Raw genomic sequence first — 25,363 nt, forward strand, 5'->3', positions numbered from 1 at the left:
ATTTTATATCTTACATTCTGGAAATTAGAAAAATTGCACCACAGAGCAATAGAAAGAGGTTGGAAGATTTTATGTACATAGCTCTGACCATTTGAAGAATAGTGCCAAAAGCTATGGGGGTACTTAAATCAGTACTACCAGCACAGAGTTAGATTAAAGTTTCCTAGAGTTAGTACCCACCAAGAATGGTTCTGAATTCACTAAAGCCTTGTTAGCCTCACAGGACACAATCTTCATATCTTTCAATTGTATCCATCTTTGCTTTTTTCATATTGTAGTATTTTCAATATATTTTAATCTACTATTTTTATCAGCTATTATGACAAAATCAGTTGGAACAAAAACGTTGATTTTTTAAAACTTTTTTTCAAACCTGGAATGCTCCCCTAAATGCTGCTCCCCCCATCCCCTAAAAGAGGGGGATGGGGGGTGGGGGATCTAGATCCTATGAAAGAGTACAAAGCTGACATTTTCAATAATCAACAGAAAAAGAAGCTAGTATTTTTTGTATGGATTTTTTTTTTGTGATGCCAGCCTAACTTTCCCATTCTCTGTTAGTATCCCATGCTCTTTAATAAAAAAACTTTGTTAAACTCTATTTTACTTATTCTAGTCCAGCAAAACATTCCTGTTTCTATAAATAATTTTCCACCAATTTTTAATGCATTTTCAATCTAAAAATAAATTAAAAAAAAATGTTATTAAGTAGATGGATGATGCTGAATCTCAATTATGAAATGAATGGAAGGTTGCCATATTACATTAAAATATTAAGACCATATTAGTACCAAAAAATAAAAATAACAAAAAATAACATAGAAATATGCACTAGAAACACAAATCTTAAAATAATAAAATTTTCTCATTTATGTACTGCCAAATATTGCTGTCCTATTTTTAGGTTGGTAATTTCAGGAATGTTTTTTGTTTCAAGAAGACTTTAGTGAGTATCTTTTTCAATAAGATGTGTCAGCCACAATTTGCATAGAAACATTGCATTATTATTTTTTTTATGACAAAGTTTATCATCTTCTGTGAGAACTAAGCTTAAATGTAGCCTGTTAATCTCCTTTTATTCTCCTCAAATTCTGTTAATCTCCTTTTTATTCGCCTCAAATCCTCCTTTTTCTCAGGAATGGCAGCCACCATTTGCAATTGATGTGGATAGTTTTAGATTTACCCCTAGGATTCAAAGGCTCAATGAATTAGAGGCACTAACCCGTGTCAAATTGAATTTCCTTGATCAAATTGCCAGATTCTGGGAGCTTCAAGGATCTACATTGAAAATACCAGTTGTGGAGAAAAAGGCATTGGACTTGTATACCCTACATAAATTGGTCCAAAAAGAAGGTTAGTCTATAGTTTTAGTGATTGAATATCCAAACTGTACATTGGTAGATCCAAGCTTTGGGAAGAGTGGTGAGGCGGAGGATGAGTAGGATCTCGTTGACCTTTTTTGAATGAAAGAGTCATGAAAATGTCATTAAAACTGCACCCAAGCCAAGGGGAAAGTTTTTCTCTTAGCATTCTGAGGATTTGTGTAATATAAGTAAATTGCACCCAAGTCACAGGGGGAGTGGATAATTTCATCCTTGATTCACCACTGTGTGGTGAATCTGCGTACCCCCCCCCCCCCGCGGAAAATACCCCTCCCCCCATGAAAAATAAGGCTTTCAAATTTGAGAATTCTATTTGAGTTTTATTTTTTTAATTTCCATATGGGAAGGAGTTTTGATACGTGTATTATGGGCCACTCACTCAAGTTTATGCTATGTAAAGCTTGAGAAAAAACCAGTTTCTTTGTTAGTTTTTTTTTCTCAGCTTCGTGCGAGACAAGACAAAGCCAAGTGACAGAATATATGGGACATATATAATTTGGGCTATATATTTGCACACAAGGAGGGGGGGGTTGTGTAAAGTATTTGGAAAGTTTGAAGTCAGAAAACAATTCTTTCTAGGTATGTGGCCACTAAAAAATTACAGAAAGATAGCAAGGTATCTGAAAATTTGTTAACTTAAAGAATATCCCAGTATAAAGTAAATGTAATGTTTCATTTAAGTGTTTTTTTCCAAGTGTTAAGAGTTTTTTGTTGTTTTCAATGACCATTTTTCTAAAGTATTAAGTACTATTATTAGGTTAAAGTAGTGTTTCATTTAAGTGTTTTATGATGATTGCTCATCAAAGTTCATGTTATTTGTGGCTTGCATTTATGTTATTTTACTGTGTTCATGGCCATATATTTGGCTTTAAAATACATAAACCAAAAAAATTTTTTTAAACCCGAAAAACGGGTTTTAATTTTCTAAAAAGCAGTGAACTACAAAACAATTAATTATGCACAAAAGCTCCGAATATTTCGGCCCCACATCCGGGAGCCTTTCTCAACGGAAAAAAAAAAAAAAATAAAGCAAAAAAAAAAAAAAATTAACTTAAAATAAAAAAAAACAAACTAAACACAAAAAGAGAACAAAAAGCAAAAACGAAAGAAAAATGTAAATAAATAAGAACAAAACTCACATATTAATTAAACACTTCCATGCACTGAATGTCTTTCAACTGGCCTCCTCTCAGTATATAAATGGAAATATATTAAATAAACACTTCCATGTACTGAATGTCTATATTGATTCTACTCGCCTCCTCCCAGTATATAAATTGAAATCTATCAAAAATGAAGAATATATTTATACTTAGACCAAAACAATAAAAGGTCAACTAACCCCGGTCCATAACCCTTAAATAAATTTCACAAGTTCATCAACCATTTTATGAATTATAAATTGAATGGATTCGTTTTGTTGCAAGCTTAGCTGCAGTTCGTTTACTTTTCTCATCATTTAACCCATTCTGACCTTTGTTCGCAAGGTCATCTTTCGTTTCAGAAATATTATTAAAATCAGTATTGGTTGAATATCTTGCCTGCATTTTAATTAAACTATTATAAATTGAATTGATCCCACATTCCCCTTCATCTCTATTGATACTAGTACCCCCATATATTATCTTTTTTATTTCTATAATTTCCCTGAAGCTTTGTAAAAGTCCTACAGACGTATCTACTATTTTTGTTTGATCAAATAAAATACTGTGATGAGGAAAATTATAAATATGTTCTGCAACCGCTGACTCAAACGTTTCTGGTGTTTTGTTTTGTTTTAGAGAGTAATCTATTGCATTCTTGTGTTGTTCTAGCCTATTTTCTAAAGTTTGTTGCGTTCTACCCACATAAAATTTTCCACAAGAACATGGAATTTTGTATACTCCCTTTGTGGGTAGAACGCAACAAACTTTAGAAAATAGGCTAGAACAACACAAGAATGCAATAGATTACGCTCTAAAACAAAACAAAACACCAGAAACGTTTGAGTCAGCGGTTGCAGAACATATTTATAATTTTCCTCATCACAGTATTTTATTTGATCAAACAAAAATAGTAGATACGTCTGTAGGACTTTTACAAAGCTTCAGGGAAATTATAGAAATAAAAAAGATAATATATGGGGGTACTAGTATCAATAGAGATGAAGGGGAATGTGGGATCAATTCAATTTATAATAGTTTAATTAAAATGCAGGCAAGATATTCAACCAATACTGATTTTAATAATATTTCTGAAACGAAAGATGACCTTGCGAACAAAGGTCAGAATGGGTTAAATGATGAGAAAAGTAAACGAACTGCAGCTAAGCTTGCAACAAAACGAATCCATTCAATTTATAATTCATAAAATGGTTGATGAACTTGTGAAATTTAATTAAGGGTTATGGACCGGGGGTTAGTTGACCTTTTATTGTTTTGGTCTAAGTATAAATATATTCTTCATTTTTGATAGATTTCAATTTATATACTGGGAGGAGGCGAGTAGAATCAATATAGACATTCAGTACATGGAAGTGTTTATTTAATATATTTCCATTTATATACTGAGAGGAGGCCAGTTGAAAGACATTCAGTGCATGGAAGTGTTTAATTAATATGTGAGTTTTGTTCTTATTTATTTACATTTTTCTTTCGTTTTTGCTTTTTGTTCTATTTATTTGTTTAGTATTTTTTTTTTTAATGTAATTTAAGTTGTTTTTTTTTGCTTCATTTTTTTATTTTTTTTTTCACGTTTATAAAGGCTCCCGGATGTGGGGCCGAAATATTAGGAGCTTTTGTACATATTTAATTGTTTTGTAGTTCACTGCTTGTTAGAAAATTAAAACCCGTTTTTCGTGTTTAAAAATTTTTTTTTTGTTTTTAATGGAAAAGCAGTGTGGTCTAAGAAATTCTTTAAAATACACTTTTCTATTTATCTATCTAATATGCAGAGTAATTGTACCAAACACATTTTGCATGCAGTTCCTCTATACTTCCCCCCCTAATTTGCAAATCTGTAGCCCAAATTTATTTCTAAAGTAACAAAGAAACTAACGAAAAAACTGGTGTGTTCTTGAATTTTATGCAGTGTAAACTTGATTGAGCAGTGCATAATACACAAGTACCAAATTTCCTTCCCCCCAAAAGAAATTAAAAAAATAAACTCGAATAAAATTCTCAAATTTGGAAAGCCTTATTTTCCATGGGGGGGGGGGGGTAATTGCCAGGGGGTCATATTTTTGGGGGAAATTGGCATCCTGGGATTTTCTGGTCTGAAAAAAAAACTATATAGGTAAGGAATTTTAGAAAATTTGTTAAGAGCCGTAATTTGGAAAAAAAGATTCATGTGATTGAGGTGGTGTCATATTTATGAATATATTTGAAAAGTATACATGCATCATATATGCTTCAGTAGTGGTTATATTGTTTTCAGTTTCTATGGTGCAGGCAATATTACACAAGAAACATATGACTGACAAGAGAAATATTATGATTGACATCATATTTATGGGTACATTTCAAGAGAATAGATTGCATCACCCCCCTCCCCCTGGAGTGAACGTTTTGTTTTTGTATCTATGATACATGTTATATTACAAAAGGAAAATAGCTAAGTATAAAAGATCAAGTGTAATTAGTCTATTTACAAAAGGTGTTTTAAGTAGTTTATAATGCCTAGAAGACAAATGAACAACGTAGATCATCAAACATGACAAGACCAATCCAAGCAGCTAAGGTAAAGGGTATTAAAAAATGTCTAAAGTAATGATAAACGAAAATGAAGAACAAATATATACATTCAGAATACTTCCGTCAGCATCAGTTACAAAGAGTCAAAAACAAAAGTGAAGAACAAAGAAACATATGGTTCGAAGATAAGCGGCAGCAAGAATTAAAATTACTCAAAAACAAAAGTGAAGAACAATGAAACATGCAGATAAAAGATATGCCACATCAAGAACCAGGAAATATTCATTTATAAGATAAGCGGCAGTGAGAATTACAAGTAATCACGGGAAAGCTAGTGTCAGAACATGTCAAAAATAGAGTGAAAAACAAAGAATTGTGTTGTTAGATGACAAGCAACAGCAAAAATTGGAACAAGTCAAAAATGAAAGTGAAGAAGAAAGAAGTATTAAATTGATCATAATCTTTAACACCAACAAAATGTGGCGCAAAACCCAGTACAAACCTACAAAGATGCCCAAAACTACGCAACTGCTGATTAAAAGTCATTGGGTCCCTTCAACGTTCTATGTGCTCCCAGTGGAGCCCTCCATTTTCCTGAGGAAAGAGTCGCAAACAAAAGCTGACTCATTTAGAGGTTACTACTTACAACGAGAATCAATATATACAAGGCTACCACACACTGAGTGCTGGGGCCCAGCTTCGAAATTGACTACATAGTTTTTTTTTTCTTAACTGGCATATTGACATTTCTGGCCACTAAAACAATTTAAAAAGATCACTACTTTAAGGAAGAATTTGTATTTTTCCTATGGTGGTTGTATTAAACCTGTGGTGACGCCATGACATCAAGAAGAGGCTCACATTGTCTGCGGTTACAAGGTAAGTGACAATTAGAATCAATGTATACAAGCCTGTAGCTTAGCCATGATGGGGCTTGCCTTGAAATTCGCTTCATTGTTTTTTCTCTTCTTAAAACTGGCAAATTGTTAGCAGGGAGTGTATTCTTTTGGGCAAGTCTTGAAGGAATCTTAAGATATACACTGCAGGTGGGCGACTGTTAGGATTCAACCCACAAAAATGATTAAGTGTATTGAGGTTTTATGGTTGTGAAATGCTTTTAGGCTTATCTTTTAGAGTTTATTACAACAAATACCAGGTTTTGGTCTGCAAAGGAAGTTCAGTGAGTCTTATGGATATAGAGGCACATGTTTAACTTAATGTTGGCAGGGGTATTAGAAAAGAAGGCAGTTATATTGTATGGAGGCTCAAATAGTCTAGTGAAATTGAGATGAAACTAAGTGGATTATATATTTTTCTCAAGATTAATCTCTTTAGAATTTGTTTTGTTATAAAGATTCTTTTTTCTACAAGTTTTCATTCTTCTTTATTCATCTATATCAACCAACTGTAGACAATCAAGGCGTGCGTCCTGAAAATCAGATCATTCCCTCTTCTTTCTGGGTTGGGTTGACAATATCCCAATATCTAATTTGTTCATCTTTTCTCACAATAAATTTGTAAGCTTCTTCTTAGTAAAGTTCACTCATGGCTGAATTACATTGTTCATGACATGATTCATATGCTTCAATATTCATCCTTTTCTGCCCTCCTTTCAATTTCCTTGTCAGTCTCCTTGTCAATTTCAATCATATTTTAGGTTGTTGAAAAATTCGTAAATCTTAAAAGTTATTTAACTAGTAGCTATGACAGGGATGAATAGATAAACCAGAAAGTAATGATCCACAAGACAGTTCTAGACTGGAACATTGTCAGTTAGATTCTACAGCAACAACACCTTTGGTAACAGTAATTCTGGCACAGAATTTTGTTTGCAACAATATTCTGCAGTAACAGTATCTTTAGTAACAATTCTACAGCAACAATACATTTAGTAACAGTAATTCTGGCACCATGTTTTTTTTGCGGGGGGGGGGGGTCACTTGCTTAACATACAGAACAAGCAGTGCTTTTGGTACACCAGTTGAAAAACCACAAATAGGACAATGCATAACAATATTATCGAATTTTTCTTTAAAAAGTTCTTTACATGAATTTTTCTTTAAATTTTTCGAAATTATCTCTATGACGTCGTTGAGTGCGGAGGAGGGTGATGGATAAGATTCTTGCCTACTAAAATATCTCATGCACTGTCGTGCTGTTGCATGTATATTGACCAGTGGTATCAGTTTGTTTTATGCTATTATTTGTGGAAGCACTGGGTCTCAGCTTGTGGTCTTTTTCCTTGGTTTGGCTTTTAGGGCATGAGCCTTCCCTCGTGTTTGTGAGTTCCTGTAATGATGATAATGATGTAATTTTTTTTCTTTAAAGGAGGAATGGAAGTGATAAGCAAGGAAAGGAAATGGTCAGCAATTGGTCATAAGATGGGGTATATCACCAGTCGATGTCTGGGCAGTGTACTAAAGCATCATTATGAAAGGATTCTTTACCCTTATGATATTTTTAAAAGTGGGAAACATATTCCTAAGCATGTGGTAAGTAAGCTGAATTGTGGTAAGCCATAAATGTTTAATTCTGGTTTAGCAACGTTTTTGTTTGCTGAGATCTCCCATCTATTTTATTGTAAACTTCCAAAGACTTATTTAAGCTGTGTTACCTCTGTCAGAAGATTTGGTTTCAGTCCTGTTTCTCTTCATCTACTAAATTCAAAATTTGTAATCCACCTGTTCAAATGTTAAGCTGTAGGGGCCTGAAACTTGTCCCTCACACAATTTCTTGCCAACAAAGTGAATGCTGTTAACAAGGCCGTATCCAGGATTTATTTTGGGTGCGTTTTACATAAGGATTTTGATTGGGGGGGGGGGTTACACTTAAAGAAACGCATTAAACATTTGTTTATATCCATTATTTTTACGTTTTTACGAGTCAGACAAACATTCCAATAGAAGGATTGAGATTGGTGGTGTATTCAAGTCACAGATTTGGGAACATTTGTATTATACATTGCCAATACTGCCTTTTCTATCTCAATATGCTTTTCCAATTGGTATGTCTTGTGCAACTGCCAGAAGTTTTGCTCCTGCTAGTATAATATATTAGTTCAAATCATCCCTGCTGGGCTAAGAGATATGTTTGTAATAGATGGGGCAAATGGACGAGGGAGCTAATGTAGAACCACGGGATTTATATTTAAGAATCATGGTCCTTGATCATGCAGGCCAGAGACGGCAGGTAAGATTTGGATCCTTGAAGACCACCATAATGACAGGAGGGTTAACTCAAATAATTCAAGGAAGCATAATAATTCATGTTGGCTTATATTAGGGTAATTTGATGTCTTATGATGCAATTTTTGATTTGATGTCTACAAACTATCTTGTTCTTGACATACATTATTCATTAGTTGTTGGTCAATCTAAAGTTTCTACCGGAACACTGTTATAAGGTTTTTCTATATTCTCTTGCTCCTTCTTCTACCCATCCTGCATGCTCCTCTCCTCTTTTTGTCATTTCTTCTTCCACCTTTTCCTTACTTCTCTCCTGATTTTGCAATCGCCTCTTCTCTCATTTATTTGCAATATATTTTTTCTTTTCTATTACTTCTCTCTTCTTTCTGAAATATCTTCCTGTTCTTTCCTCATCTTTGGTCCTCCTGGAGAATGAAGTAATGGGAGAATATATCTCCATTTTATTAAAGGCTAAAAAATAAGAATAATTCAAATCCCAAAATTTCATATTTTCATGAAAACACATGCTAACATTAGTAAGTAAGACAAAATTTAAGCAAACTTCTTCAGATGATAAGATGTGCTGGTGAATATTCAAAATTTTATGCACCTAAAACATGAATGAGTCCACTTTCCTTTTTCGGTATTTTATCTTCTTTCCTCTCTCTTTTCATTTTATCCTCTTTTACATAATCCTCTTCTCTTCCTGTGTGCTCCTTTAGAACGAATGAGTTAAACAAAGTGAATTTAAAGAAACTAAAACTGGATAAGTGAATCGAAATTAGACTTTTGACATGTTTATGTATTGCATTAATTTTGGTTAGCGCTGTCTCATGTAAATCCATTTTCAATCAAAGCCCTTGTCATTCCCTGACTATCTCCAAGACTATGAGAAACATTGCAAAAGTATTAAGCAAAAATCACCAACCACTGACAGTAGCCTCCAGGTTGGTATCAGCTGTCAGTAGCACAAGTAGTTTTAACCTCTATCTTGTCGTGTTAAATTGCTAAAGGTCCAACTCTCACAGGTTTTCCATTCTGTTTGACCATCTGTAAATTCAATCCATTGCCAATTGGGACCCCTTTTCGATAATATAAGCTGGGATTTTAACAGGGATTCGTCAGCTGATCTATAATAGCTGAACGTGCAATTAGCTGATGAAAAAGTAATATAATGAAGGGTAAACTACGATTGTTTCACCCACCTCAGGGGTGTCGTTTGGGGGTAGCAAGGGGAAGCAGTTGCCCCCCTTGCTACCCCCAATAATGTCTAGAAAAAAATATTATACATCGCATGCCCTTTGACTATCCAGATATGGACCCTTCTTGCCCCCTCCCCCCCCCCCCTAATAAAAATGCTGGAGATTCGCTCCTGACCCGCCTTGGTTGTTGTTGTTGAAGTGGATTTTCAATTTGAACTTGTGTACGAAATTTCAACTGTAAAGCTCTGTTATTTAATTGTTTTTTTTTGTTACCTTTGCAAGGGAAAAGAAGATGAGCCCATTTGAGGGATTCTAGATAGGATTTTGGGAACTTTGTCTTTATTTTGCTACAGTCTATCATTTCCAGATTACAAAAGAAATTTCATTTTAAAGTGGCAGTGCCAAGTGTGGCAGTATGAACTTTCAAGGATTAGTTTCTGCTTGAGTTTACTTATATGTTGCTCCTCTCCACCCCCACCCCCCTGGCACTCAATAACCATCCTTCATTAGAAATTCACAGCCAATCTAATGTTAAATATTAAACCAAAATAGGAAAGGAAATAATAAAAAAATAAAAAAAATGAAAACCAAAATGGCAGAAAAGCTACAACTATTGCAAGGCAAAAAATTCTTGCTCAATCATTTTGGTAAATCCTTTATCATTGATTCCTGCCTGGTTCTTATTCAGTGTCTGTTCTATTGTTGTCGGGTAAACTTCGAAAGGTTAGATTTTTGTTGCTTTTTTTTTTTTTTTTTCTTTTTTGTTTAGCACTGAGGACGACTTGACGGAGGTCCTTGTCGAAATATTTGCTTGCTCTTCCTCTTCATGTTTTGCCGCTGGCTGATAAAATCCTCGTTTCCTCACCGTTTTTTACTTTATTTTCCATTTTATATTTCCTTTCCTCTCTTTGTTTCATATGTCATGTATGGCCAGTGTGGTCTTAAAATGTGTTTAAATCTAACGCTAATAATATGCCTTAAGAAGGCGTCATCTTTAGTCTTTTTATATTTCACTAAATAGTAGCTTGTTTTCAGAAAAAAGGCTGAAAAAAAGTTATTGATAAGCTAATCGTATTATGTTATAAACTGAATAGTAATGCGATGAAATCGCATATTCGTCGATAAGCAAAGACGTTGAAAAGCAAAGCGAAATGTAAAGCGAAGATAAGCAAAACGCAAAATGTCAAGCAAAAAAAAAAGAGCAAAGATAACGTATATTTGCTTCATCTACTCCTGTGAATCTTTTTTTTTCGTTATTTTTTATAAAGAGGGTTTGCCTTTGGTAAATATCAGGATTCAAGTTGCAGCTAAAATTTAAAGGTTTTTTTGTTATTCAGCGCTTTTATTTTTATTCAAAATACAACAAGATAATGAGGAATTTTCGGAAGATTATGAATAAAATTTAATATACAGCGTTAATTTAATATTTTGGCTGCATGACTAATATCTGTTTTCAACAAAATAAAGTGTAAAGCAAAGAAAAGGAAATAACTCACAAAAAATTAAGGTGAACAATCACATTACGATTTTTTGACTTTGGAAGAGTGTCAAGACTCGGAAGTACCCGGGAATCTTGACACAGGCAGTGAACGTGTCAATGCCGTTATCGTATTTTTTTTAAAGAAAGCCCAGACAGCAGTTTGGGTCTTTTTTTGGCTGCTTAAAGTCTCCCTTGGTGGCATGTGCGTTATGTTAGAAAAATCAGGTTATTGATTTTTCACCCACTTATAACTCATTGGTAAAATTTTGATCAAACTAAAACCATAAAAAAATATAAAAAACTTTAACAGAGTCTTATCATTTAAATGATCATTATTTACGAGTTTCTTTTATCTCATATTATCGTCATTATTTACGCTCTTTGTGTCTTTTTTTAATACAATCACCTACTGACTAACATTTTTAATGGTATGAGAGAGAGATATTTATTCAAAAAATTACTATCACAAGCCCGGAAGGGCCGAATTCGCATTTCGGGGTCATATAATAAAAAAAGACATAGAAATAGCACAACAACTAAAAAACTGGCTAAACAATGCCAAAAACAACAATATCAGAAAGGCAAAGCCATTCATTAGTCTAAAAAACAAAAAGTGTCAAATGTAAGAAAGTTAAAAAGGCACAAATTAAAACAAAAGCAAAAAAAAAAAATGAAATAAAAATAGTGTTAAAAAGGTTTAAAAGAGATTATATAAAAAGGGGAGGGAACGGAAGAGCCAAACGGACACCAGCATGGGTATCACCAGTACAAAAAAAAAAAAAAAAAAAAAAAAACAAGTGGTTTATTTGGTAATTAATTAAGGGGAAAAATGTTTTTTCATATATGGGGGTTAAAAAACGGATGGGGGACGCGATAGGGATGGGTTAAGAAACAGTACGTGGCAGGCGGTGTCTGGATGGGGAGTGTCTTTTGGGGAAAATGTTTTCCGTGCGAGGGTTTATTATTGCATTTTTTGCAAAACGGAGGCACAGCGTTCCTCTCCTGTGCTCAAGAGTTTCCAGCTTGGCCTTTTTTAGAAGGAGTGAATATGGTACCAAAGTTTCTTTAAAAATTATTCTTAGGGCTCTTTTTTGAATAGATTCAATTTGATCTGATTCATCATAGGAGATGCCAGGATGCCAAACAGGACAAGCATATTCAAGATGCGGGCGGACAAAGGAAGTATAAATCCTTAAAGAATGGGAGGGGTGGGATGTAAATTTATCCAAGAGCTTAAGGAGAGACATGGATGCATTAGCTCTACGGACAATATCTTTCACGTGGATATCCCACTTTAAATTAGAGGAAATTGTAACCTCAAGTAATTTAAAGGAAAACACAGAAATATCTGGGGGGATAGGGTCAAAGAAGGTGGGAATAGATTTCAAGAAATTTATCGTCATTATATTTGATTTAGTGGAATTTACTTTCATATTTAGGTTCTTAGCTTCATCCGAAATGTGGGATAGAATTTCAAGGGGGTCACTTTTAATATTCCTGTGACATACTTCGAGGATCGACAAGTCATCCACGTATTTCCACATTTGGGGGAAATCATTACCAATATTGTTAATCATGACTAGAAATAAAAGTGGTCCCAATAAGGTTCCTTGAGGAATTCCACAATATATCGGGAGGGGGTTAGAGAAAATATTTTTGTATTTAACAACTTGGGATCTATTTGAAAGAAACTATATAACAATATTTATTAACAGAGGATCAATTTTAAAGTTAACCAGTAGTGAACAAATTAATGTGGTGTGGTCAACCAGGTCAAAAGCTCTTCGGAAATCAACTAAGACAAGGTTCAGCCAGACATTTGGTTTATCAAGGTTACTTACGATGGTATGCATTAAGTGCACAAGGTGCACTTGTGCACCTTGTGCACAAGTGGTGGAAGTTTTCTTTAAGTTACCTTTAAGTTGTGGTGGAAGTTTTCTTTAAGTTACCAAACTGCCGGGTGTCAATACGCGGATAAATTTTATCCTTAAGCCAGTCACAGAGGAAACCTTCATAAAGTTTGGAAAAAACAGAAGTGAGCGTAATGGGGCGAATGTTGGCGAAAGTCAGACTGGCGCATTTTTTAGGGACAGGTGTTATAAAACCATGTTTCCAGCAACTTGGGAATCACATAAAGAAGAAAACGAGCAAAAATGGGGTTTTTATAGGCCAAATGCTCGTTTTTCTTTCTTTATGTGATGTCAGGCCAATGTGGTTTAAGAAATTAACTTGGGAATTTACCAAATTTTGTGATGTGGTTGAAAATATTTGATAAAGGCTCAGCAATTTTATCCGAAAAGGCTTTAATTAAGTCAACTGAGATTTACAGGGGATAAAGACCGGAATCTCTTAGCTTAAGAATATTAATTGTTGCACCGGAGTGAGTCCTACAGGGAAAAGGCTCTTTAGGAAGCATAGTCTGAATTCAACAACTGGCATCTGGGAAACTTGGACTGCTACTAGCACGGTAATTGTTCAAATCGTTGGCAGTCAGGCTAGGGGGTCCGGCCAAATGAAAATCAGCTTCGGAATAACCTTTTCCACATATTACTTTAAATTTTCTCTATAAGTGTTTGGGCTTGTTTGAATATGGATCTTTGACTTTATTATTATAATAATTAGAAGCTGCTTTTCTTAATTTTTTCTTTAGGAACTTCCTTAGACTATTAGCCTCAGTAATGCGACCTGCTTTGAAAAAATTGATTTTTTTTTTCTTATAAGTTTTTTAAAAGACTCAGTAGAAGAAGAAGAAGAAGAAGAATAACTTTATTTAACAAACAAATTACATGAATAAATTATTTTCTAAACTGGCCGACGGGGAGCAGGGCTCGATGTGTCGGCCAAAAACATAAAAAAAAATAATTCGAAATAACAAATAGAGCATATCAATAATGAAAAAAAAGACACACATGGTAGGAGATAACAGAGGAGGCCACCCCAGCGCGAGAACACCACAACAAATTTCATACTAAAATCCAAATTCACCAATCCCAACATCCAGGCAAAGAACAAATTTGGAAATATGTTTTTTCAAAGAAAATCGGCTCTTGAATCTTGGGGACACATCTATTAAATTAAGTTTATTTGCAATATGAGGGATCTGGTATCTGATTGAGAATCTAGCTCTTTCAGATTTATTTGGGGGAAGGCGATACTTCTTGGAGCGGACGTGGTGGGCAGGAGAAATGGGAGTCTCAATTATACCCAGATCATGGAAATAATTTGCCGAAGATTGGATATCATAATACCACATTGCTGTATGCAGGTCTTTCAGTTGTTTGAGATTAAGTATATTGAGAAAAAGATATAAAGTTTGGGTTTCTGAAAGATTTTGAAGCCTCGCTGGGCGATGAACAAAAGTACCCAGGATTCTAACCGCTTTATTTTGAATTATCTGAAGAGGTTGGAAATGGACTATAAATGTGTTGAGGTATATTACAGGGCAATATTTAAAACAGTATTCAATTAGAGAATGATATAAAATTTTAAGGATGGAAAAAGGAAATACATGTTTCATTCTATGAAGACAACCTTAGTTATGGGCAAGTTTCAATCTCAGATGATCAGAATGCTTACGGAAAGATAAAAGCTCATCAAGAATAATCCCAAGGTAACGAAATGAATTTACTCTTTTTATCCTACTTTGATTTACAATTAACTCGTCTATGGTAATTTTATCAACTGCCCGCTGTGACCGCCCAAAAATCATGAATTCAGTTTTAGAAAAGTTCGGAGCCAGGTAGTTACATGCAAACCAATTATTTAAAGAATTCATTGCTGTCACCATTTTCTCAGCCAACAAAGATGGGGTTTTAGCTTTTACTGTCACCGCCGTATCATCTGCAAAAATTACTGCTAAACTACTATCTTGGGGTAAACACCTCGAAAGGTCATTTGTATAAATCAAAAATAGTAATGGTCCTAATACTGATCCCTGGGGGACTCCAACATCATCAATAACAATATGGCTTGACAGGTGCCCATTTACCTCTACCTGAATTTTTCGACCATGCAAGTAAGATTTTATTAGATCTAAGCCTTTACCTCTAATACCTGCATTATTAATTTTCTCCAATAAAATTTGATGGTTTAGCGTATCAAATGCCTTCTTTATATCATAGAAAAGAGTAGATACATGATTTTCATCATTTAATGAATCATTAATCTCTAAAATTAGCGCTGCAATAGCTTGTTCAGTAGAATGACCCGCTCTGAATCCAAACTGATTTTTAGTAAATAAATTCCGTTTATCAAAATACGAGACAATTCTTTTTTGAATAATATTTTCAATACCCTTAGATATAGGGGAAAGAATAGCTATTGGGCGATAGTTGCCTATATCTGTCTTATCACCTTTCTTATGAATTGGAATAGCTCGTGCAGATTTCCATACTTCTGGAAAGATCCCTGATGACATAGATGCATTTAAAATATGAAGCAACGGGACGTGAATTACACATGCAAGTTCTTTCAGAATATTTGTGGAGAGTCCATCTAGACCTAGAGAATTACCACTCTTTAGATCCATAATTACTTTCTGGAACTCACCGAGAGTGACAGGAGCCAGGAACATACTGGAATTTTCGGATGGCGGGAGATATTCTTTATATGAATTAGATGGAGATTCAGGGGATTCCAGTTCAACGGTAGAACTAATATTAGAAAAATAATGACAAAAATATTCTGCAAGAACATCCTTCCCCTTCAACTCAACACCATTTTCATTTATGATCACTTCAGGGTGTAGATTTTTAATATTATTTCCAATTTTTTCCTTAATTAATTTCCATGTAGTCCGAGGCGAATCAGATTTTTTAAATGCATTTTCATAATACATTTTTTCACTTGTTCTGAGAATTTTAACTAGCAAATTTTTATAATTTTTGAATCGCTGTACATTATGAGCTGAGAGGTATTTCATTTTTATCTTATACAGTCTATTTTTTTCCTTGACAGATTTTAGAAGTGATGGACTTATCCAAGGTTGTTTGGGTGAGGTTCTTTTCCGGTGCGTAGTTTTAAGTGGGCAATGAAGGTCCAATTTTTCATTCAAAATTCGATAAAATATATCTAAAGATATGTTGGGGTCATTCTCATTAATAACTTCACTCCATCCTACATCGCTAAGATTAGATTTCAATTCAGTCATATTTACTTGTGAAAAGTTTCTCCTCTTCATATGATTTTCTTTATTGACTATCTTTTGCGCTTTGAAGTCATACATTAAAATACAATGGTCAGATGTATCCTCCATAACCACGAATGTAGCCTCACAAGGATAAGGTGCAAAAATATTATCAATCAGAGAAAAAGAAGAATTTGTTATGCGTGTCGGAATAAAACATACTGGGTTCATACCATGAGAAAGGTTACATTCCAAAAACTGAAGGACATGTCGGTCAATTCCTTGCTGTCTAGATGGGAGACATCCCATTAAATCAATATTGAAGTCCGCAAGGATTAAAAATGGCATTCGGAGATTTGATATCACACTTATTTTCATATTTATCAATAAAATCTGCCTTATTTGATGAGGGAGGACGATAAATTACAGCAATTAAGAGTTTATCATTATTTGGTAGAAAACATTCAACAATACAGCTTTCGAAAATCATCTCAATATTCAAATATAAAAATTCATCTTTCAGTCGTGCCGGAATATAATTTTTAACCAGTATTGCTAAACCACCTTGCTTTTGTTGAGTTCTACTTACGTGAAAAAATTGGAAATCACTAATATTAATTTTTTTTGGCCGAAATTTCATCTAAATTTCATCTATTTTCATCGAAATGTTTCACAAACTCCAAAAATATCCGTACCAGATTCAAATAAATATTTTTTAATTGCATCTTGCCCGCTCCTCCATCCAAGACAGTTCCAAAAAGATATTCTCCTCATATTTTGGTTTTTATGAACTATTTCATGAGAAAACAAATATTTATTTGGGGGGACTAAAAAAGAATTTAAAATTTCATTATTATCATGGGCTAGGGGCGTTTGGAATACATTACTAAAATGGGCTGAATTTCTTTCCAATTCCTCAAGCCTAGATGTAGGGATCTCGTGAACTTGACTAACCATTATCATGTACTGATCTCACGCCAAAGAGTACCCCCCCATGCCTCTCCCACAAAAAATTACAAACACTAAAGCACACACTAAATAGATTCTTAATCATAATAATAACACCAAAATACATCAAACCGCACAGAACCCACCACATTTTTTAATTCAACCCAAATAAATATCGAACACTTATACTCACATTATTTAACAAAACTAATCCACTATCATATCAACACAATCAGTCTTAAAAAAAAAAAAAAATAATCATGTTTCCATATTTGCAATTTGACCACCATGTTTCCTTTCAAGGTCAGTAATTAGAGCGAAACCTTCACTAACTGTTAGTCGTTCATTCGTTCCATCTCGCCGCTTGATAACTAGGCAGGGGGGTACACCTTTCGACAACCAAGAGTCAATTCCAAAATCGTGCAATTTTAATTTCACATGAAGCAACCTCTTTCGAACTTCACGAACAGACTTTGGCGCATCATCCGTCAGATATATTTTCTCGAATCCTCCAATTTTTTTTGTTTTTCAGTTTCTTGGCGTTCTTCAAAATCTCATTCCTGATTAACCTCGATGGGAATTCAAATTTCAAGAATTTGGCGTTTTCCCTGAAATCCACCAACTTAACTGGGCTTGGGGCTGGGAGATCAAGACCTTCAATAACAACTTTAGACAGTAATTCCTGTGCTCTTATTTCTTTTTGAACTTTCACATTCCACATCACTAAATGATTATCATTTTGATTACTTTCCAATTTCATCAGAGTAATCGACATATTGTCGATATTATTTGAAAAAAACTACGTTTTCTAAAGAGTTAAAGAGGCTGAGTTACAAGGTCGAACCTTAAAACGTACAGGGATTAGGAGGCACAGTTGGGGGGCTACCACCCCCAAACCCCCGCTTTCGCAGCCTTTAAATATAAAAAAATTTCTTTAAACTGAAAGTAAGGAGCGACATTAAAACTTAAAAAGAACAGAAACTATTCCGTATATGAAAGAGGCTGTGCCCTCCTCAACGCCTCGCTCTTTACGCTAAAGTTTGACTTTCTCACAACTCTTTTTTTAAACAATAAAAACTTTAGCGTAAAGAGCGAGGCGTTGAGGAGGGCACAGCCTCTTTCATATACGGAATAATTTCTGTTCTTTTTAAGTTTTAATGTCGCTCCTTACTTTCAGTTTAAAGAAATTTTTTTATATTTAAAGGCTGCGAAAGCGGGGTTTGGGGGTGGTAGCCCCCAACTGTGCCTCCTAATCCTGTACGTTTTAAGGTTCGACCTTGTAACTCAGCCTCTTTAACTCTTTAGAAAACGTAGTTTTTTTCAAATAATTTCTGCACGTTTTTGTACAGTTTATTACTTATTATTGCTTGACTAACTGTTAGCTGATCGTGTCAGGAGTTAAAGTTGGGGGGCTGCCGCCCCCAAACCCCCACTCTTGAACATTCTTGTGTTAAGGCTTTTAATTCCTGAATACTCAAATCACGTCGTACAGGGTGCCTCCTAATCCCTGTACGTTTTAAGGTTCGAACTTGTGACTCAGCCTCTTTAACAGCCCCCCAACTGTGCCTCCTAATCCCTGTACGTTTTAAGGGTCGACCTTGTAACTCAGCCTCTTTAACTCTTTAGAAAACGTAATTTTTTTCAAATAATTTAAAAAAGAAACTGAGTTTCTTTTCAAAGTATATAAAAAGTTGCTCTGATGGTGAATCGAACCCGAGTTTTCCGCATGAAAGTCTGAAGTCTCAGCCGCTGGACTATACAAACACAATAGTAATTGTTGTTTAGCAAATAGAAGGTATTTTCGACGCAAGCAAATTCCGAAAAATCTTGAGATGTGGTTTTTGGAAAACAGGGAAGGAGTGATCAGATTGAGCTGAAATTTCGACGATAAGCTCCCAGGCCCCAGGAAAGCTTATCCTCTAAATTTCAGCCCGATCAGACAACGGTAACGGGGGGGGTGTGGAGGGAAAAATTAACATGGGCTAATATAGGAAATCGAGGTTTTTCGTAAATGTAAATTCGGGGGATAATTTTTTCGGTCTGAAAATATCAAAAGGCCCTAACAGGTCGAATTCTGCTTCGAATGAGTCCTCATTCAACCGGATCCGTTGCCAACTGTGGCCTGTAGGCGTGGCTAAGAAAAAAAAAAGAGATGAATTTTAAGTGGCTATATTTGGTTTTTTGAAAACAGGGAAGGAGTGATCGGATTGAGCTGAAATTTTGATGATAAGCTCCCGGGCCCTAGGAAAGCTTAACCTATAAATTTCAGCCCAATTAGACAACGTTAAAGGGGAGCTGTGGTGTGAGGGTCCAAACTTCTGGCCCAGTTTACCCCATGAAGATCACGTCGGAGGAGGATGAAATTTTGCAAGTTTCTTAGTTTGAGCTTGGGCTACAAAATGCAATTACCGCCGTCTCTCTGCGACCTCTAGGACCTGAAATCGCTTAACATTGTGGTGGGTCGCCTCTTTATAGAGGCACAAGTGTGCCTCCTTGATGTGATTTAAGCGCTATATTTTCCTCCGCCAACACAGATATTTGATTTTTAAAGCTTGCCGTCTCTAATTCAACATTCTGAACACGCGGTATCAGCTTCGCCACTTCTTTACTCGATTCAGAAACAGTTTCTTCCAATTTTTTTTACATTATCTTCAATTGCTTTGATGTTAGATTTTAATGATTCTAAGGTGGCAGTATTACCTTTAACTGTTTCTAATATCAAACTGATACTTTCTGCTAAAGACTTTAAAGAAACTTCATCACCTTGACTCTTTGCCGTAGACGCAGACAAGTTTAGAGATTCTTCCATTTTCTTCTTTCTCTTTCCCATCCTTTAGAAGCTTATCCAAATCCAAATACCAAAGTTCATAAGTTCAGCTCAGAGCAGACTAATTTATCACGGTTAATATTAACTGTTCAACTAAACCAATTCATTCACTTGTAATAGGTCCTGGCGCGAAGAGCTCTTACTCCGTTGAATGCATTCAGTAACATAAGGCTTATCTGTAGAACACGTTTTAAATTTTTTCTCAAAATAAGTATATTTTCCAAATAAGGCCCATTCCATATAGTTGGGTTAATAAAAGACTTTTTGCCTGGTTCTGTTCAAGTTATGAATTATAACAGTTGATTCCATAATTGTTTAATTTTAATTATATTTGATTTCATTATTTTATTTTGTGATTAATTTTTTTCTTCAGAAACTAGATGACACACCTACTAGTTCACCATCGAAAAAGGAAAAAGACTACACGCCTCACAGGATACCCTCGCGAATGGCTGTGAAACCACCTGCACAATCTAAACCTCAGAGGCGTAGCAGAATATCAGCAAAAGATATGGTACTGATCGTTTTTTCTACCCTTCATTGGTGTTGGCTATGTGTCACTATTGCTTTGTAGGCTATTGTCCTTAAAGTTGTCCTTGCACAGCATCAAGCTTTGTCCTAGCAATCACAATTAAAGAAAATATGTTCTTGCCTAACAAGGGATTGATGCTAACAAAAATATGGTATTATTTCGGTTGTTTTTTCTACCCTTCATTGGTATTGGCTATATGCCTCAGAATATTTTTCTAAAGAGGGTGTGAAGTCAAAATAGGGAATTTGTTTGGTATCTTCCAAAAAATGCTAAATTTTTTTTTAGCTAATTACACCGTTGATGTTTTTTTTATTAAGGTAAGTTTGTTTTTAAATAAAAGAACTCAGACCATCATTTATGAATTTTCCCTGTCATTGCGGCTTTGTAGGCTGATTTTCATAAAGTTGTTCTTGTTTAAGGAGAGAGAAGGAGGTGGGGGGGACTTTGTCCCGGCAAAGAGAGGGGGTACTTTGTCCTGGAAATTACAGTCAAAGAATATATATTTTTACCTAACAATGGATTTTTACCTAACAATGGTACTTACTGTGTCACTTAACCCTTTTCGGCACGAATTATGAAATCGTCAGAAAATTTCGCTTTTTTTACATTTCCTATGTCCCTGGGCTTAGGAACCGACAAATATTGAACTAAAAAAATTTATTCCAACTATGAAATGAAATATAAGGTGGTGTTGAGACCACTTTGAAACATGTGCAGAAAAACACCATTTCTGGTGAAAAGAACTAAAGCAGTTCTTTGTGTAATTCATACATAATGGAACTTTACAAACTGAACATTGTCATTTTGTGCGGTGGGGCTCAATCTTTGTACTACATTGAGCATATCTTCTTGAAGTACCCTGACCAGGTAAGTGTTTTGATTGATCCTATCTCGTTTCTGGAGGAATGTAAGGCTTGAATTTGTGGAAAACTTCCAATTTCATGGATGACCGACCTCTCTCACCCTTGCACGAATAACTTCCAACCAAACTTGTGACAATGCGACATCTAAAGTCTTTCAACATCATCTTGCTAGCATCTGGTATAGTGGACAACTTGAACAAGACAAAGGCATACATCGTTGTAATGTTGATGAAGTGCCACAGTAGGCGATGCCACCACTTTCTGCTTTTTCTGTCAATCCCATAGAGAGACTTCAACATATCGGCTTTGTCGACGTATCCCATAAATTGTTGTACTCAACGACCACGTTTGGGCATGTAACTTGGGTAATAGATCTGTCTTTCTCCTTCCTACCGATCTGTCACTTCTCTTCCTTTAAGAATCGCCGAAAGAAGTTTTACACATCGTTTGTCCTTCCAGCATACACATTGGATTCCATCTGAACTCACAGCGTAGTCCGAATCACCTCGCCTCAGCTCTTTTTCGGCTTTGAGTTTGGGTAGTAGACCTTAACGGTTTGCACGAACTGCACCACAGCAGTAGAGCTTGTTGTTCTTCATTTTTTCCATGAGGTTTACTGAACTGAAGAAATTGTCACAATAAATGTGATAATTTTTGCCTTCCAATCCCGTGGTAAGATCGATAACTACTCGTTCTCCAAGTCCTGAACTGAAGAAAGTAAAAAAAGAAAGAAATTATACGTATCATTTTTGTATAATACAGACCTTTAGTAAAATCACTATTATTGACGGGTGGGGGTAGGGTAGTTTACCCTTGCTTTGAAGTTATACCTGAATTTTCTGTCACGAGAAATGTCCAAAAATGTATTTCTGACAATTTTTAATTTAATTTCTCTTACATACTTTTCTGTCTGACATTTTTGAAAAGAATTGTTATCTTTTTTTGTGCATCTATCTGATACTTTATATATTTTTTTGCATGCAACAAATGCAATAAGCATATTTTTACACAATTTTACAAAATTTTCTGGTTAGGTGTCTCTTGTACATACTTTTCTGCTGAGGATCCGACTTGAATCCTGGTTAGCGCAGGTTCGAATCCGGCTGCTGAAAAAACTTTTATTCAATCTTTTTTATGTTAAAAGATGATCATTGCAATAACAAACCATTGCATACATTGGACTTAGTCAGATACTTGATTGTTTCAGGTTCGTCTCTTATTATTTAAAAGAAGAAAAAGCCATAGGCTTTTCCCTGTTTGTAATCATATTGCATAGAACGAACCCCAGTTGCAACTAACGTCATCATAAAGTTTTGCAATAACGTACAGAAATTAACCTACAGAAAACGAACAGAAATGATTACGTATATAAAAGGAGTTGTCACTTCCACAAGACCTTGCTCTTAATGCTAGAATTTTGGCTTTTTGTCCTACTTCTTTAAGAACGATTCATGAAACACAATGGTCGTTTATTTAGAATAATAAGCTTTGTTTTCAAATTCTAAATCCATTGATCAAAGTAACAATATCAAAGTGAAAAAATAGGTGCGTGTCAACCTCGGAGTATTTATTATCTGATGTTTGAACTATTTTTAACAAAATGGCTGTCTCAAAATTTTTATCGGATGTGGTTGGGGAAAAAAGGGCGTGGGTGAGGGGCTAAGTGCCCTTCGGTCTCTTTTTACTCCGTAAAAGGGGACTCGAAATTTTTTTTTTCAATCAAATGAGCCCTCTGAAGTTTATACGAGCATCCCTTCTATAAGAATAATATACCCCCAGAGTATAACTTACAACGCCTGTCCCTGGGCCCTGGGGGGTTGTGTCGACCTCGTAGTTTTAATATATGATGTTTGAACTATTTTTAACAAAAGGTGAACTCAAATTTTTATCGAATGGGTTTATCCATCCAATAAACCCAAAGGCGTGCAAGGTGGGAGGGGCTAGTTGCCCTCCGATCTTTTTTCACTCTGAAAAAAAATGAACTAGAACTTTCAATTTTCATTCAAATGAGCCCTTTCTGAAGTTATTAAAAGCATTGCTTTCATAAGAACCGTATACGGCCCCAGGGCATAGCTTACAGTGCCTGCCCCTGGTTCCTGGGGGGTTGTGTAAACACCAGAGTTTTTTTTCTGACCTTTGAACTATTTTAAACAAATGGCTATCTCAAAAGTTGTATCGGATGGGTTTGGTGAAAAAGGGCATGGCGGTGGCTAGGGGCCCTTAAAGGCTGCCCCCGGGCATAACTTACAACGCCTGCCCCCGGGCCCTGGGGGTTGTGTCAATACCTGAGTTTTTGTTATCTGACTTTTTGAACAATTTTTAACTTAATGGCTATCACAAAATTTTTATCGGATGAATTTAGGAAAAAAAAGTGTGTAGGGGGCGGGGCTGGTTATCCTCTGATATCTTTTGACACTTAAAAAGTGAACTAGAACTTTCTATTTCCAATCAAATGAGCCCTCTCTGAAGTTTATACGAGTTTTCCTTTCACATGAACCATGTATGCCCCCAGGGCATTTTTTTAACTTAATGGCTGTCTCAAAATTTTTATCGGATGCATTTGGGAAAAAAGGGCGTGCGGGGGGGGGGGGCGGGTTACCCACCCATATCTTTTGATGCTTAAAAAGTGAACTAGAACTTTCAATTTCCAATCAAATGAACCCTCTCTGAAGTTTATACGAGCATCCCTTTCATAAAAACCACATACGGCCTCAGAACATAGCTTACAATGCCAGCCCCCGGGCCCTGGGGGGTTGTGTATACACCGGAGTTTTGTTATCTGACCTTTTGACTATTTTGAAAAAAAAATTGCTCTCTCAAAGCTCTTATCGGATGGGTTTGAGGAAAATAAGGCATGGAGAGGGGGGCTAGTTGCCCTCTGATCTCTTTTGACTCTTAAAAAGTGAACGAGAAGTTTCAATTTCCAATCCTATGAGCCCTCTCCGAAGTTTTAATATTCTATGCCTTCCCAGGGCCAGAACATAATTCGCACTTTACTGAAAAATATATAAATGTTTTTACTTTTATAACTTTAATAAATAAAATAATATTAACATTTTGAATACTAAATATCAGTTTATGTATATTAAACTGACAATGCACATTCATTTGTATTTTTTTTTAAGTAAAGTGCAAATTATGTTCTGGCCTTGGGGAGGCATAGGGGTTTTTAGCCCAACTTATGTTAATTTCTGCTCGTTTTGAGTTTGACTCGGTTATTTATTGTAATTTCGGTTCGTTTTGGGTTTCTTTTGTTTATCGATGCTGATTTTTGGTAGTTTCACCTTTGGTAGATTATTTGATTTTATTTTTACTCATTTTTTGTTTAATGCAGTTCTTTACTTTTCTTTGAAAAGATTATTTTGTGGAAAAAGATTTTTTTAATTAATTGGAGAAAAAGTCAAGACAGATAGTCTGAGTGAGAGGTAAATCGGGCATAAGCCTTTTTTCTCGATTAAGGGATGATGGAGATTTTTGGGTTGACTCATGATGGACAATGTCCTCTTGACTTGTATGCAAAACGGGGGGCTGAATTTGCCTGGACTCACTGGCGAACAAGTGACCTAAGTCTAACAGGTTTGGCTGCTTAGAGTCTCAGGCGGACAATCGTGTTCTAGATTGACATATGACCGACAAGTTTAATGGACTCGCAAGCGAACGAGGAGACCTATAATTTTCCAAAACTGCATAGCTACATATAGATTTTTTTTCATTGAAAGATTAAATATTGGATTTTTCCTGGTTATGAAGATATGTAATAGTTTTAGATTGTCACGTAGCCAATTCGAAAAATCAGATTTCATTTCCACCGTTTTTGCATACGTCTATGTATTTTTTAAACCTTCTCTTTGTTTCTCTTTTCATTTATTCATTTTTCTTTTTTATTCATTCTTTTTTCTAACTTCCCTTATTATTTCTTCTTTGTCTAATCGTATGTAATGTTTGTTGGACAAATTAGTTGTAAATATTAGTGGTTGTTCAGACTCCTTGTTAGGATTTAGATTAGAACTAGTTAGAAATTCTGAATTTTTAGTTTAGGATTAACTTTGAAATTTTACTATTGCTCACTCCAGAGGCAGTTCTATCCATCAATCGAATTAAATTTATAAAATTCGGTCTACATAGTTAAAAAAAAAACAAAAAAAACTCTT

The 25,363-nt window shown here is 35.1% G+C and overlaps 1 protein-coding gene across 2 annotated transcripts in view; it reads left to right on the forward strand.

The window, feature by feature from the left end:
* Positions 1 to 25,363, forward strand: part of Kdm5 (Lysine demethylase 5) — a 125,849-nt gene that overhangs the window by 6,402 nt on the left and 94,084 nt on the right. For both annotated transcript variants that reach the window (XM_089101639.1, XM_089101640.1), the window contains exons 2-4: positions 1,134 to 1,350; positions 7,379 to 7,542; positions 20,191 to 20,331. In XM_089101639.1, coding sequence (XP_088957765.1) covers positions 1,134 to 1,350; positions 7,379 to 7,542; positions 20,191 to 20,331 — 522 coding nt within the window. The remainder of the gene's footprint in view (positions 1 to 1,133; positions 1,351 to 7,378; positions 7,543 to 20,190; positions 20,332 to 25,363) is intronic.

The sequence above is a fragment of the Artemia sp. Qi Xiang Cuo genome, chromosome 15 (assembly GCF_049724085.1).
Source record: "Artemia sp. Qi Xiang Cuo chromosome 15, ASM4972408v1, whole genome shotgun sequence".
Classification (NCBI taxonomy): Eukaryota; Metazoa; Arthropoda; class Branchiopoda; order Anostraca; family Artemiidae; genus Artemia; species Artemia sp. Qi Xiang Cuo.